The sequence below is a fragment of the Mytilus edulis genome, chromosome 9, assembly GCF_963676685.1.
Source record: "Mytilus edulis chromosome 9, xbMytEdul2.2, whole genome shotgun sequence".
In the NCBI taxonomy this organism is placed as follows: domain Eukaryota; kingdom Metazoa; phylum Mollusca; class Bivalvia; order Mytilida; family Mytilidae; genus Mytilus; species Mytilus edulis.
In genome coordinates, this window is record NC_092352.1 from 76,624,569 (window position 1) to 76,640,206 (window position 15,638).

Consider the following 15,638-nt stretch of genomic DNA (forward strand, 5'->3'; position numbering starts at 1 on the left):
TGAATACTGTGTATACAACGGTATGGATGAAATACATAAAACTAAGTATACAAAAAGGTAATACCTTCTGTGAATATCAGATTTCATACGACGAGAACATTGTTTTATTTTAAAAATTCAGTTTCATAAACTTTTTATTTCATGAAACAAAAATCACGTATCTATCAACTGTGCCGTAAGTACTCTCAGACAGATTATTTTACTTATTCTGAAGGAAATAATTTGCATTCAAAATTGTTTATTTAAAAAATAAAGAGATGTGATAGGATTGCCAATGAGACAACTGTCCACCAAGTTGTAAATAAAGTGAATATAAGCAATTATAGAATACTGTACAGTCTTCGACAATGAGAAAACTTATACCGTATAGTTGGCTATGAAAGGCCCTATCTTAAAAATATGACACGATTCAATTAATAACAAAAGAATTTACGAAAATCAAATATGACAAACATTATTCAACTACAGGCTCCTGACTTAAGAAAGCAACATATTGGTGCAATACAAAAATAAAAGTAGAGTAAGATTGTAACAAACTAAAATTGATAGAGTTAGTATCGCTTGGTTTCAATAAAAAAAAGAATTGCAAACGTATATACAAGTATCTTTTCTTAAGGAGGGATAAATCCTACTGTGTAAAAAATCCCTCTGATTCAAACAAAAAATTCTCTAAAACTGACAATATCAAGATGTTTGATTTCTTGAATGACAGCATATTTATTACGTTTGGAGGACCCGTTTTTTCAACAAAGTATCGGCATTCCCATTGGTACCAATTGTGTCCCTCTTCCTGCCGACAATTCCTTTATTCGTATGAAGCTGAATTCAAACAGGGATTTCTTCGGAAGAAATAAAAGAAGTTAGCAATATCCTGGAACTTTAGTTTTCGCTATATAGATCACTAAATAGTTAAAAATTTTGTGACTATTTTTAATGCATATATATGTATCCCATTGAAATAGAGATAAAGGATACAACAGGTACAGTTAAGTCTAGCATCTAGCAATTGACAATGAGGGTTGCTTGATAACAAGGCCTCACGACAAAAGATATGAGTTCAGCTTCCCAATTGTGAAGTTTCCATTTCTATGTAGCAACATTCCAGGATCGCCTGAAAACGGAGTATTATATATTTCCCAATTGATACGATATTCCTGGACTTGTTTTTCCTATCATGATTTCCTTGATAGAGGGTTGCTATTCACAAGGAAGCTATTAAACCGAGAGATCCAAATGGCGAAGTTGAAATCATCCTTTCGTAAATTTTACGGCTGCCATCACGAGTTGTTTAGCCGTTATGCAGGGAATATCCGTTTCACGGATGATATTTTATATGTTAACAATGGCGTTTCTTCAAAAGAAATTATCAACTCTGAATAATACTTTTCAAGTTTTACAAATTTTCTTGAATTCCTCTTTTTTTATTATTATTATTATATGACAGAGAGTACAAATTTGCAACTTGAATTTAAGCAAACAACGATCAATCATGAAGATAAATAAAGTTATTCAATTCTAAAGTGGCAGTATACAAACCCGATACTGAAAAAAAAACCACTTGTTTGTATGTATACATGTTTATTTGTAATTGTCGTTGATTAAAGTCCAATGTCTGGACTTTATTTCAGTAAAAATTACTTAACTACTTCTGTATTATGGAAGTTATTCTTTTTTGTTGTTGTAAAACTCACATCATTCTTTTTTATTTGTATAGAAACTGCAAAAACTATGTTTTACAATACAAAATAAAAACGTATTCGATATTGTTTTTTTTTCGATTTTATTTATTTTCTCACTGTTCGACTTGGATTTAAAGTTCGAGTTTAAGTTCGAATTAAAATTTTCGGGTTACAAGTTATAATTCGAGGTTGAGCTAAATTTCGAGATTTGCTTTGAATCTGAGTAAGAATTCGAGTCAAAGTTACAGTCCGAGTTGCTGTTGAATTTACATGTCGAGTTAAACTGCAAGCTTAATCAATTTTTTAACTATCATTTCAATGCAAATATCCTAATACAACATTTGTACAACTTCACTTCAAATCTTAGAAACCCTGATTAAATTACCATTTCTGTTAGAATAATTATTATTCATCAATGGTACTGCACACCAAAGTAGCAAAATCATGTAGTACGAAATTACGAAAGTCGACAAAAAAAACTATTCTAATTTTTAAAGAAAAGACATTATAGAATCAGAAATCATTTTAGTACTTTTTACTATTTCTATCAGATTAATAACATGGAACAAATAGCATTTCATGCACTTATTTACTTAAGATAAAACATGTCAGATGTTTATACGTGAAAACAGACACCTTGTTCGTACAAACTACAGTTTGTCTAATGCTTATCTGTTACAACAGTACTCAAACCATAATCAGCTGTCTTTTTCAAAATAAATTGGTAACTTTCTTAGTTGACGTGATTAAAATCTTATTGTTGATGCTTAAAAGCATTTCATGTCAGAATGCCTTCCCACTCTGAACTATTTTTGACCAAAATCATCAAGATGCTTAATTTATTGATTGACGACGTTTTGAAGGACATGTTTTTCATTAATCAATCAGCATTCTCCTGTTTACCAATTGTGTTCGTTTTCTTGCCGACTTGTTCCTTTAATCATATGAGGCTGATTTCATGCAGAAGCTTCTTAGGAAGAATGAAAAGATGATATCCGTATATTCTATCTTCACTGTTTGCTATATAGACGATAGCCTATCACTAAAAACTCATCTATTCTATGGGACTTTAATACAAGGAAACACCAGAAAGTCTGGTTCAAAATCTTTACTTCATTTCGCGGTCTTTTTAATAGCTAACTATGACGTTTGGGCTTTGTTCATTGTTGAAGGCAGTACGGTGACCTATAGTTGTTAATTTCTGGGTCATATGGTCTCTTGTGAAGAGTTGCCTCATTGGCATCCATACCACATCTCCTTTTTATATAAAACACATTCATCGAAAATAAAGATAAGTTAAGAACAAAACTTTTTTTTTACCACAAAAGAAACTATATCAGCTGTCCAATTGTTAAAAAAAGAGGGACGAAAGATACCAAAGGAACAGCCAAACTCATAAATCTAAAACAAACTGACAACGCCATGGCTAAAAATGAAAAAGACAAACAGAAAAACAATAGTACACATGACACAACATAGAAAACTAAAGAATAAACAACACGAACCCCACCAAAAACTAGGGGTGATCTCAGGTGCTCCAGAAGGGTAAGCAGATCCTGCTCCACATGTGGCACCCGTCGTGTTGCTTATGTGATTACAAATCCGTTAAATAGTCTAATTCGGTAGGTCACATTCATGAAATTCATCCGATATCATTTGTGAAAGTGACTTTAACGGTTATTCCATAACGGTCAACCAACTCATGATGGCGTCCGTAAAATTTACGAAGGGATGATTTCAACTTCGCCATTTGTAACTCTTGGTTTAATAGCTTCCTTGTGAGCAGTAACCCTCTATCAAGAAACTCATGATAGGAAATGCAAGCATGGGAATATCGTATCAATTGGGAGATATATACCCCGTATGCAGGTGCTGCTGGAATGTTGCTACTTAGAAATGGAAAGTTCACAATTGGAAAGCTGAAATCGTCTCTTTTGTCGTAAAGTTTTGTTTTCAACCGACCCTCATTGTCAATTTCTAGATGTAAGTCAAGTCCAATTCGATGGTATAGATGTGTTCCACATAGTCACCAAATTTTGAATTGTTTAGTGAAAGAACGTCATCTATGTAGCGGAAAGTAGAGTTAAAGGATATTGCTAACTTCTTATCTTTCTTCCTAAGAAGTTCCTGCATGAAGTCAGCCTCATGATAATAAAGAAACAAGTCGGCAAGTATTGGGGCACAGTTTGTTCCCATTGGGATGCCGACAGTCTGTTGAAAAACACATCCTCCGAACGTTACAAATATGTTGTCAATCAAGAAATCAAGCATCTTGATAATATCGGTTTCAGAGAATTTTTTGTTTGAATCAGAGTGATTCTTTACAAAGTATGATTTATCCCTCCCTAAGACAAGATACCTGTATCTATGTTGGCCATTCTTTTTTATGAAGCAAAGTAATACCAACTCTTTCAATTTGTCTTTTAGTTTGGAATGTGGAATACTTGTGTAAAGAGTAGAAAAGTCAAATGTTTTAACCTTCAATTTATATGTACATTTAGCAATCCAGCAGCACCTGTATACGGGGTATATATCTTCCAATTGATACGATATTCCCGTGCTTGCATTTCCCCTCATGATTTTCTTGATAGAGGGCTGTTACTCACAAGGAAGCTATTAAACCAAGAGTTCAAAATGGTGAAGTTGAAATCATCACTTCGTCAATTTTACGCACACCATCACGAGTTGGTTGACCGTTATGGAATAACCGTTTCACAAATAATATCGGAAATGTTCCTTACGTCGTAACTACAATCCCCTTCCCTTTCATGAATGTGACTTACTGAATTAGACTATTTACCGGATTAGTTATTAAATAAGCAACACGACGGGTGCCACATGTGGAGAAAGATCTGCTTACCCTTCCAGAGCACTTGAGATCCCCCTAGTTTTTGGTAGGGTTCGAAATGTTTATTCTTTAGTTTTCTATGTTGTGTCATGTGTACTTTAGTTTGTCTGTTTGTCTTTTTCATCTTTAGCCATGTCGTTGTCAGTTTATTTACGACTTATGAGTATGACCGGCTCTCTGGTATTTTTCGTACCCCTTTTTTAGCAACATTCTAGCGGTGCCTACTATGAAGTATATCACAATCTAGATACAATATTTGAAGCTTGTATTTTTGCTATGATGTTCTTGATAGAGGACAGCTGATCAAAGGGATATTATAAAACAAAGAGTTCATGCCGGTGAACTTTTTATTTGTAATGATATATATAAAGAAAAGACAAAAACTAAAATATTAGTATCTTTTATTTAGAACAGACTACGCAGTAGACTTGGACGTTATCCTTATATGGAGGACAAGGTAATGAACCACATCTCATCGATGTGGCATATAACAAGTGTTCATCTTTGTTTTGTTGTCCCCCTTTCACATACGTTGGATTGGCATCTACACAGATGTAAGGAGATGGGGCGTGACTGTATGCACTTGAAGCGAGTATCCCATTGTACTCTTCTTTCCATCCAGCATAGCATGTTTTCCTACCAGGAATCATAACTGATGATGCTGTATTACTACTCCTACATAAGACACAGGGTACGTCGTTGCTATTTGAATCAGAGGCAAACTGATTACCTTCGAACTCTGTTCCAAAGATAAAGCTATTTCCTGATCCACTTTTATCACTTAGTTCTGGATTATTCGGGAGACAGAGCATATTTGAAGCACCGCCTCTATAACCAGAAGTGTAATGTTTTTCACCGGCAGCATAACCTGTGAAATACCAATGGTTTATATAACTTTATACATGAGAAATAATCATATCCTTCAAAATATAAAGTGAAACTTACATGACATTGTGTACTTTTTAGTGGACTTAGTATAAGCATTTTAAAGTGCCGTGTCATGTTTGCCACCAAAAATACACAAAACGGCGAACATTGTTTCATAGCAGCTTTTAATAAGTGTTCGTTCTACTACATATTTGAACATGCTTTTAACTAGCCTCCTTACATTAATTGAGAAACGTGTAATAAAGCATGTAAAAAATTGGAATTAATTAGTTAGAAAATGGTAAAAGAACGTGTTTTCGATTGTCCATCTAAGTTGGCTGACAGTTATGCCTTTTCGGCACTCCACACTTGACTTGACTTCACTTTAACGCAATCTTCTCAGTTTGTATTCAACTGCAAAATTGATGAGGTTTTAAATGGTATGACGTTGTCGTCGTTGTTCGTAGAAATTTGGTTTTCAGACAATCACTTGAGTATAAGTGTATGATTTGCTATGAAATTGTATCACACGGTTTCTTACATCAAATGGAAGTTTGGGATTCATTTTGGAGTTGTGACCCTTATTGTTTAAGAATAAGGAGTCTAAAACAAGGATTTTTCTAGTTGCCTGAAAATAACTTGAGTATAATTCTATGCATCTCTAGTTAGTTTACCACAAGGTTCCATATCATTAAGGAAGTTTGGGATTGATATTGGGAGTTAACCGTGTTGGAAAAAGGGACCTAAAATTAAAAAAATCTGATAGTTTGTAAACATTGATTATTTCTGGACTAAATTCAATGGTGTTTAAATTCCAAATCTAATAGTCTTGGTGTCCCTTAATATGTTGAATCTAATCAATATTCTGTTTATTAATAAATTGGAGAAAAGTAAGCGAGGTCAAACGTCTACCTACATTTAAAGGGGCACTAGCTGTCAAATTCATCTTCACCGCTTTCACTCAAATTCTCATATTTGATTTAAAACAATGTGAAACAATTATCCGAATTATAATGGGCTCGATAATATGTAGTTTTGTTTTGTATGTATTTTAGTGTAGACGCCATTTAACTAACTATCGAGTTGACCTCCAAAGACCATCCGATGGTTAAGTAAGCGATTTTTTTTTTTTTGGATTGAGTCAGTCATTAAAATGATTTACCTTTGTTTTACGCTCAATGCTGGCATTCTTTTCTTTGAATAACAGAATACGACCAATTCATGCTTTATTCATCTTTAGCTCAGGGGTTAAATTGAAGTTCACCTGAATACAGATTCAGTGAGATGGATTTATTCACTTGCAAGTGAATATTTCATCATCAATGTTTCTTAGCTTTTTTTTGCCAAAATTGAATATTTAACAATATTTAACTTTCATTAGCGATTGAACCAAAAAAAAATCATATTCTAGCAAGTGCTTCTTTAAGACTTAGATAAACATGACAAACATATAACAAAGCGGGTATAAAAACCAATTGTTCAGAGGACAAATGAAGGTCTTTCCATCATTGAATATTTAAACATTGATAAGAAGTCACTTCCGGTTTACTAAATATAAAGAAGAAGATGTGATATAGTTGCCAAAGAGACAACTCTTCACAAGAGAACACAACAATTAACAATTATAGGTCACCGTACGGCCTTCAACAATGAGCAAAGGAAAAAGTTACTACTATCGTCCAGTTATATGTTTCTTTATACTAATTTAAAAATTATATGGTCTGCATGTACTTTTTCAGAAATAAGAGAAATAATTTGCTACTTCCAGTCGTATAAGAAAGCTTTACACATTACTTCCAAATATATATCCAGTTTCGATTTACTATTACTGGAAATAAGAGAGATAATTTGGTACGTTAGGTCTATAAAAGATCACGTCCGGTTTAAATTGAAAAAGCATGATGATTTAAAATATATCTATAGTTTCTAGGTATTATCATGAAAGATGTACAAAACACGCTCCTTCCAGTTGACACTAAGTCACTTCCGTCTGATATTTTCAAGGTAGGAAGTCTTCAAACTAATGCTAAAAATTTACATGTCCAAAAGTACAAATATGGAAAACAATTTTATCATAATTTATAATAATTTGTGAGGAAAAGCGAAAGCAATCTAAATTCAAATAAGGGTCATGACATTGACTTCAAATTTCGTTTCTTTCAGAAAACTTTACATAATAGGCGAAATGTTGTAGTTGACAAATGGCATGAGTGTGTCTCTTTTTGTAGAAAGTCGTTTATACATGTTATATGTTCGTTTTAATACCGGAGTATTAAGATTATGAATACTGCTGAAAGTTTGCTCATATTTCATCATCATAAAAAAATGTGTGCTTATGCTCCTTACATGTTAGCATAAGCTTGTACTCGGATAGTTATTTAGATCATTAAATCACATACATTTATAGCAAGACGTGTGTAATCGAAGGAAGACACATAAGTTAAGACTACCGATATGAACTGCATCATTATATTTGTTGCTAGATTCCCCCACTATAGTCCGAGCTTGATTTTTTTTTGTTGCTTTTTATTGACGCTTGCAAGCGAATCAATGAATGTGTTTGTAGATAGATGTTTTTGTGTTCTGTTAAATTGTTTCTTTTAAAATAGTTACACGATGATGATTGCTGTACCCACATTTTGACTATTTTATTTATTATGTCTGTTTAGTTCACGCATCATTGAAAATATAACGGAATTAAATGAGACTGTCATCAAAGTGAGAGGGTTAGCTCTATAACATGTATAAAACCAGGTTTAATCCAACGTTTTCTACATAGAGAATGCCTATACCAAGTCAGGAATATAACAGTTGTTATCCCTTTGTTTGGTGTGTTTGAACTCTTGATTTTGCCACTTGATTAGGATTTATATCTAGAAATTGACTATGAGGGTCGGTTGAAAACAAAATTTTACGACAAAAGAGATGATTTCAGCTTCTCAATAGTAAAGCATTGGGAAGCTGTTATCATCACTTTGTAAATTTTACGGACGTCATCACGAGTTGGTTGACCGTTATGAAATATCTGTTATAGATGATATCGGATATGTTCCTTTATGACGTAACTAAAATCCCATTCCCTTTTCACGAATGTGACCTACCGATTTAGACTGTTTCCTTTATTTGTGACATTTTTACCTATTGTGTCTGTGTATTTTGTTCACGCATCATTGTCAATATTATTAAATTTGATGCGACTGTCGTAGAAGCGAGCGGTTTAGCGCTATAAAACCATTTTTCTACAGTTGCAAATGCCTGTACCAAGTCAAGCATATGACAGTTCTTGTCCATTCGTTTTTAAAGTGTTTTGTTATTTGATTTTGCCATGTAATTATGGACTTTCCGATTAGATTTTCCTCTAAGTTCAGTATTCAGGCCAAATTAAATAGACTTAAACATCTATCTCATCGTTCTGGTTATGTAAAAGCCATAAACCATAAGCATTATTTTCAGTTTGTAATAGTTGCTGTACATTTAGTGTCCATCTATCCATTTGTAGGTGTTGGCATTTTGAAATCATGATTTAAAGATTTTTAAAAGTTCATATCAACGATAAATTTAATCTTGGAAATCGGAAATATAAATATTGTCATTAAATGTTTTAAGTGCGGACCAATGAATTTTAAAATGAGAGGGAACGACTATTTAACTTCAAAAGGGGAGGCGTTAAGATGTGTTCCCAAAACCAAATTCTGGTACCGAAATTGATGAGAAAAATATTTTGTTCAAACAGAGTTGGTATTATTTTTTATCATTAAAAAGAATGGCGAAGGTAGATACAAGTATCTTGTCTTGGGGAGGGATAAATCCTACTTTGAAAATAATTACTCTTATTCAAACAACAATTCTCTGAAACTGACACTATCACGATGCTTGATTTTTTTGATTGACAACATATGTGTTACGTTTAAAGGACCTGTTATTCTACAGACTGTTGGAATTCCAATGGGAACCAGTTGTGTCCCTCTTTTTGCCGACTTGTTTCTTTGTTATTATGAGGGAGACTTCATATAAGAAGTTAGTAATATTCTTTAACTTTTCGTTCCGCTAAATAGATGATATTCTCTCTCAAAAAAAAATAATTGATGACTATGTTTAACGAATCTATCCAATTTAACAAGCGATAAAGAATACTACAGATACAGTTAAGTCTTCCTCATATCATGACTTACATCTAGAAATGGACAATGAGGGTCGGTTGAAAACAAATCTTTACGAATAAAAGAGATGATTTCAGCTGACCATATGGGAACTTTCCATTATTATGTAACAACATTCCAGCAGCGCCTGCATACGAAGTATATATCTCCCACTGGATACTATATTCCCGGGCTTGTATTTCCTATCATGATTCCCTTGAAAGAGAATTGCTGCTCACAAGAAACTATGAAACCAAGAGTTCCAAATGGTGAAGCTGAAATCATTCCATCATAAATTTTACGGATGTCTTCACGAGTTGGTTGACCGTTATAGAATAACCGTTTCACAGAATGATGCTATCGTATATGATCCTTCTGTTGTTACTACAATACACTTCCCTTTCCAAGAATGTGACCTACCGGATTAGATAATTTACCGGATTTGTAATAACATAAACAACACGACGGGTGCCATATGTGGAGCAGGAACTACTTACCCTTCCGGAGCACCTGTGATCACCTCCAGTTTTTGGTGGGGTTCGTGTTGCTTAGTCTTTAGTTTTCTATGTTGTGTCTTCTGTACTATTATTTGTCTGTTTGTCTTTTTATTTTTAGCCATGGCGTTGTCCGTTTAATCTTAAACTATGAGTTTGACTGTCCCTCTGGTATATTTCGTCCCTCTTTTATGGCGTTTAATTTTGAACAAAACAATTTGATTTATAGTGTTGAAAGTCTAAATAAAATTGCGTTATTGACTTGACGTTGCTGAACCTATCTACGTACTTGCTCACAGTTGATAGTCGTGCAAAAAAATACACACACATAACAAATGCAAAACTACCCCATGATACAAAAATCATTTATCCCGTTTCGTTTTAGAAGCTTTTTGAAGCAGAGGCGAATGAACACTCCAAATGGTTGTGCTTATATGATAAATGCATATATATCCTATTGACAAGCAACGATCCTATCGTTGTTTAACTAGGCTAACATATTTTCAAAGTCATGGATCCTCACCGGAAACATGAACCATTATTGATGCGTCTCGTGGAAGTAGCGTAAAATAGTTATCAACAATTTCTAACATTCGGGAACGTTTGTTGCGGCAACATAAATTCAATATTCCTACAGTATCAATACTTTATGCATTCAATGATTTCATATGCCGACATGGTTGTAGATAGAAAGAAGTCGCAGAGCAAAAACCAAAAATTAAATAAAATTTGTGGAAATACACGTGTTTTTTTTTTCTCCAAAAGATGTAAAACCTAAAACATCAGGATACAGTTATATCATGTGATGTCCAATTTGTTTTAAAAAATTATTTGATTTATTTCGTGCTTTGTATTCTGAACTTAAAATGTTCATAATCAGATGCGTGTTTCTTGTTTTTTTTAAATGAATTTCCGCTTTTGAGGAATATTTATTTTTGTAATCCATTTTTGTTACCGCTTACAACTGTTTTTATTCTAAATATTTACTTTTAAGTAACAGCAGCTGTTCATTTCATTTTGTTTCGTGTCTAATAGTTTTGTTTCGTTCTGTTCCGGTTTTATTCCGTTCTGCAATTTACAAGTAATCCTCTTTTCGCCTAATTCTATCTTAAAGGGGCACTAGCTACATTTTGTACTAGATACATAAGAAAAATACATTTTGTACTAGATACATAAATATAAATAAATAATATATGAGTTTGTTTGTTCAATCATTAATGAAAGTGAAATACATTGTAGTTGGACATCAAAGGTCAACTCGATAGTTAATTAGATGATGTCTAGACTAAATTACACACGAAACGAAGCTACATATCTTGCCTATGCCCAGTAAATTGATTATTTTAGACTTTTTATTGTTTGGATAAATGTTTTACATTGTTATAAATCAATAAGAGAATTTGAGTCAAATTAGTGAACAAGAATTTTGAAAAAAATCAAATATCATTTTTTCTAAAAACATAATATAATCAAATCTGCACGTTAAGTTTAGTTTAGTTTCAGTACTTTTAAAGTTTGATCAAATATCTTAACTATAAAATTGAAAAAACAATTTTGAGGAGTTTAGAATACTAATCATTTGGTCAGATTTTTAAAATTCCAAAAATCTAAAATTTGAAAACGTTTTAAATTTTTGAATTGATCAGTGTTATACAAACCTTAGACACTATGATTAATAATAACATTTAACAATGTTTTATATGTAACTTTATAGGGCCTGTAAGCTTTATAGTGTACATTTTGCCTTTTGTATTTTGTACTTTAGTTGTTTAATAAATATCGTACCTGAATAGACAACTTCTGTATTAACTCCAGAACAATCACTTCTTCCCCATCGTATGTAGGTGGAACTCATCCCTAAAAAAGAAATTTTGAATTAAATATAAATATATTTGTTTACGTAGTAGAGGGACATTTCTAAACAAAATATAATAGTATCATGCATCATCAAAATGCTTATTTCATACCATTTAACTGAGAGACAAAAAACAAAACCAAAAAAACAATTATAAAAATCGCAGTAGCTGTGTTCAAACTACTTTAGAAGTTCTCCATCAAAATGTATATGTTGACTGTACAAAAGGAATGGTCCAATTTAATTATTTACTCGTTTGAATTTTGAATTGACTATTTTTATTGATCATGAACATGCAACGGAATATTTAATGAGGTTTCAATAACCATGATCAAATAAGATCATATTGATTTATTTATTCTCTTTTGAGATCTTGCTTGAAAAACTTAGGTTGAATACATCTGCATTTCGAAACAGTGTTTATTTAATATGCTTTAAAAGATAGAATATTTAAAGAATAGTTTTGAATGGGTTTGCCTTTGCATTTTGCCTGCTTTTATGTCTGATTGTTAATCTTTGAAATATCCACACACGTTTACTCTAAGTGTACATTAGAATATGGATTTGAGTCAAAGAGTTATAACACTAAGTATCAATGCGCTGATATGGTCATACTGTGGAACATCCTTACAGATCGGGGAAAGTAAAACATCAAGTAAAATAGAATTTCGTGTAGAGAATCAAAGTCTTATTTATTATCTAAGTTTGATATTTAAAAACTTGTAAAATCCATATCATCTTCTTGTCATTAAATGCTCTAAATAAAAATGTCCTCTTACACTGAGGCCCTGGTTAAAAAGATTCCAAGATTATATGGGGAATATGTAGCAACAAAACAGTTGATTTACAATTGTCAGGTATTGATTAGATGTAATGAAAAGTGCAATATGTATTAAGATAGGAAATACAGATAACAACGACAAAAGTGTAAACGGAAGACATATCTGTAATTTTGTAATTCTTACTAACTATCTGTTCAATCATCTATACTATGAAACGAGAAGACCTCATTTTGTGTGTCGCTTCTCTTCCTTCCATAATAAATGAACAATAATGCCTTTGTGTCCTATAGGTACCATGGATAGTCGCATTTGTCATCCATTCTTATGATTATTTAGATTTGGTTGTTTTTGGAGGAAAATAAAGTCTTCCGGGTATCGTTTTCGTCATCGGAAGAACTTTTAAGTTATAAACCAGACTTTCGTTAAAGACAGTTTTCATAAGTACTTGGAAACAGGACAATTATTTTTCGCGTTTATCTGCATGTATACTATCATCTTACAACACTTATCTATAGAGACTCTCTTTATGATATATCAGTGACCGCCGTGCAAAATACACTTGGAATTGATAGTAAATAGTTACAACTGTTATACAATTATGTGTATGTTCATAGTTTAGTATACAGAAAACGTGAAAATAATTGAAATTGTCAGAAAACAAAAAAATGACGGACTTTAGAAAAAAAGAGTGGGCAAAAAAACATCGTCCTGTCACCCATGTACCTATGACATTTTATATATTTTTCCTGGAATTCTCCAGCCATGAATTCTTTTACAAAAATTCATCAAACAACAGTTTACATACTTCCAACCACGCTCTAAATTCCCACGATTTTGCGGGTGTGTTCTAGTATTTTATAATTTGTGAAGCATTACATAAAGAATAATACATATCATCCCGAGACACCAGTATCAGCCCAAGGGCCTTTAGGCCCGAAGGAAAGGATGATATTGGTCGAAGTTGATACGGCATGTGATACGGATTTTGCCATGTTTTATACCCTTTATCATATATTTCAACAGGAGAGTATTATATTATATGAACTGTTTTCTGATCATAGCAATGGGTTACCTTCAGTTCTACTTTTGTCTTGTTTTTAAAAAGCCTTAACAGAACTGCTCAATTACTTATCCGGCGAAAAACCTGGGTTACCTTACAATGTGCGTGCTGTTGTTTTAAAAATATTTTGTTTATTGTATATTTTTGTGTGTTTTGTATTTTTTATAGTTGCATTTAGTGTGCCAAAAAATATGCATATTCAAAACTTCTGTATTTACTACTAAATATATGATAAAATAATTTATTATACTCGTAGTTAACACTTCTGAATTATCATCGATATGGTCATAGTTATTAATTAATTGTTTTCAGAACTTTGAATTTTTGAAATATTAAGGCTACCTCAGGAAACAAGATTTTTACTGGGCTGATGTTACCCTCAAGGAATGCATCTCCACCAGCATTGGCATCGACCCAGTGGTTCATCATTGATACCAGGATTAAATTTTGTGTTTACGCCGTTTGTTATATATTCAATTCACTTTAAGTATCATGCATAAACTTTTATTCGTGACTTTTAAAATCTCGACAAGTTCGTGCCGTCTTTCTCATATGGTCTGTCTTGGAAACCGTTGCATTTCTGTTGAACAGAACAAAATTTCAATCAACACTTCAGTGCACTATGTGGTTTGTTTCAATGTAATATGCATGCTAAAACATGAAGATTTGTATATCTCGATTGGTTGCTGTCGCACTGATATTTAACCACACAACTCCTTTTTTCAGATAAAATATAACTTGAAAGTGTTGAATTGTTGATAATTTGAATGAATTATAAATTATAATTTACACAAAAAATTGATCAAATGTTTTATGAAGAAAATTAGCCTTGCCAATATATTTTTCTTACCGTTTTCTTGGTCTACCTTGACAACCATTTTGTTGATGTAATCAGTTAACTGATTGGTCAAGTTCCGTTCAAAATTAGTAATTTGCGATTTCATAATCCCTTCTAAAGTTTTCATTTTCGCATCAAGTGTATCAATAACAAACTTCTTGGATCTCATAGTCTCCTCTATAGTTTTCATTTTCATTTCAATTGCATCACTTACAAACTGCTTCACACGCTCGTCTGCTTTCGACATGTCCAAGGTTGCTACTAAAGGAGCATTTTGATTATCGAGTAATCGAACATCTACATTTCCATTAGAATTAGGTGTGGCCGTTGAAGACAGCACAAATAATGAGAATCCATAAATCAACATTTTCAACATTTTTAGTTTTTCGTGTTTGAACTGCATGGACCACATTTGACTGAATTGTTCGAATTGATAATATGTACATTTAGCCTGACATTTGTTCTAAAATTATAATTGTTCTAAGTATAACAAGTACTTTGTTTTTTCCGGCTTGGAAGATCAAATGAAGTTAATTGTATGTTTACAAGAGGATATATCCTTTGCCAGGAAGAGATTCGCGTGACATATACGTAGGTCTTTCAACTTTGCTAAGTATTTATTAGAGTTTTTCAAGTACATGACCACTTTCCTTCCATTTATATTCGAAATTTAATTAAATCTCCACTGATAATTCTTTTTCAGTCGAAACGCGCGTCTAGTGTACAAAACTACAACGAAATGGCTAAAATCATAAAAGATACAAACAGCAAAACACGAAAACCAACAAAAAAACTGGGGTGATCCGAGGTGCCCCGGAAGGGTAATCAGATCATGTTCCACATGTGTCAACAATTGCGTTGCTCATGTAATTACACACCCGTTAATCAATCTCATTCGGTCCTTCACATTCGGGGAAAAGGGGACGAGATTGTAATAACGACATTATGAACATATCCTATATCATCTGTGAACGGGAATCTATACTGACCAAGCAACTCGTGATGGCGTCTAAAAAATTAACGGAGAGTCAATTCCAACTTCACCACTTGGAGCTCTTTGATTTAATAGCTTCTTT

General features: G+C 32.7%; 1 protein-coding gene across 1 annotated transcript; it reads right to left on the minus strand.

Moving 5' to 3' along the window:
• Nucleotides 1-4,911: 4,911 nt before the first annotated feature.
• LOC139489069 (uncharacterized) lies at nt 4,912-15,068 on the minus strand. The gene is made up of 3 exons (XM_071275181.1): nt 14,575-15,068; nt 11,813-11,884; nt 4,912-5,395 (listed from the first exon to the last, which is right to left on the minus strand). Exons 1-3 carry the CDS (start codon nt 14,972-14,974, stop codon nt 4,929-4,931), a joined length of 939 nt encoding a protein of 312 aa, XP_071131282.1. The 5' UTR covers nt 14,975-15,068; the 3' UTR covers nt 4,912-4,928.
• Nucleotides 15,069-15,638: the final 570 nt, after the last annotated feature.

What these genes read in the sequence shown, in the direction of transcription:
- LOC139489069 (XM_071275181.1), bottom strand. Translation starts at nt 14,974, where the DNA reads ATGTGGTCCATGCAGTTCAAACACGAAAAACTAAAAATGTTGAAAATG. An exon ending in CAAGGTAGACCAAGAAAACG is followed by an intron (nt 11,885 to 14,574) that starts GTAAGAAAAATA and finishes TTTCTTTTTTAG; the next exon opens with GGATGAGTTCCACCTACATA. An exon ending in TACAGAAGTTGTCTATTCAG is followed by an intron (nt 5,396 to 11,812) that starts GTACGATATTTA and finishes GGTATTTCACAG; the next exon opens with GTTATGCTGCCGGTGAAAAA.